The following is a 1,257-nucleotide window of genomic DNA, read 5'->3' as shown; positions in this document are numbered from 1 at the left end:
TACGCCTAGTCTTCTTACCTTTTTCCTGTCCACCGGGAGGGCTACCCACAACAGCGTTGAAGCGGGCCTAAGTTGAACGATGTCAACTGCAACCATTGTAGAGCTCTACGCACCTGAACTAGGTTGAGCACTGAGGAGCTTCCTCCAATCCTGAGCAGGCCGCGATCGAAGAGTCTGGTCAGCATAGGCGAACAGAGCTGAAATATGCCTAGACGCATATGAATGACCGCGCGCCACAAAACTCTCCGAATAGCAAAGTAATAGGTGTTGTGATCTCTAGCTCTAATACGGCGTTCGACAAGCCCTAAAACCACTATCGATTGGGCCTTTATCAGCACCAACAGCCGAGCAAAGGGACGGAACAGTCACTGATGCGCACGTGTGTACGCGTGCCAATTTCCATACCACTCCAATCACAAATTAAAGAACTCGGCACCTCTTCCACGACGTAACATACGTTATGGTGAATACGGATAACAGGAACAGTAACGTATATCCTCAGTGCTTCCATATTTTAACAACCTTATCGCGACCAGCGCTGACCACTCGGGCACCATCTCCACTCCAGTCCACCGCGAAGACCTCATCAGCGTGACCGGGCAGGTCCTCCTTCAGCTTCCTCTTGCCGGCATCCCAGACCTGACCACAACAGCATCGTGCTGGTCATACGATACGCCCAGTTCCCCATTGTGTTGGAGGAATATATCCTCGCTTTCCTCAGCTGAGCGAACGAATTTCCGAGGCTGATATTAGAACAGGAGTGTACAGAAACCCACAAGAATTCCCAAAATTTTTCATATTCTCGATCACACATGTAGTTGACCATGAGCATATTCCCCCCATTGACCCCCTCACCTTCACAGTAGAATCCTTAGAGCCAGAAACAAGCATACGACTATCGGCTGACCATGACACCATGTAAACATCAGCAACATGACCACGTAGAGCACAGATGAACCTACAGTGGGAAGTGCCAAGGCCAGGGTGGCAGAGCTTAGAGTACTACTTTCCTGTTACGCCGTCCCACAGGCGCACGGACTTGTCGAAACTAGCGCTGGCGATCATACGGCCATCAGGACTGAACTGGACATTATTCACCACCTTCTGATGACCCGTTAAACGACATAAGGGTTTCTTGCCTGAACATGGTGACCAATTTCGTGGCGCGTGACGAAAATCGACACCAACACTTACTGTCCATACTCCAGAGAAACATTGTGAAATCATCACTACCCGATAGGATCCTCTCACCCACAC

General features: G+C 50.0%; 1 protein-coding gene across 1 annotated transcript; it reads right to left on the bottom strand.

Moving 5' to 3' along the window:
• Positions 1 to 498: 498 nt before the first annotated feature.
• Pmar_PMAR013813 (conserved hypothetical protein) lies at positions 499 to 1,216 on the bottom strand (the record flags this gene model as incomplete). The annotated part of the gene is made up of 4 exons (XM_002771407.1): positions 499 to 639; positions 856 to 958; positions 1,007 to 1,139; positions 1,195 to 1,216. The coding sequence occupies 4 exons, from the start codon at positions 1,214 to 1,216 to the stop codon at positions 499 to 501; spliced, it is 399 nt and encodes a 132-aa protein (XP_002771453.1).
• Between the last annotated feature and the right edge of the window lie 41 nt (positions 1,217 to 1,257).

Source organism: Perkinsus marinus, assembly GCF_000006405.1.
Source record: "Perkinsus marinus ATCC 50983 genomic scaffold scf_1104296962852, whole genome shotgun sequence".
NCBI lineage: Eukaryota > Perkinsozoa > Perkinsida > Perkinsidae > Perkinsus > Perkinsus marinus.
The sequence above is the reverse complement of the archived record's forward strand: the minus strand, read 5'-3'. Positions and strand labels throughout refer to the sequence as shown.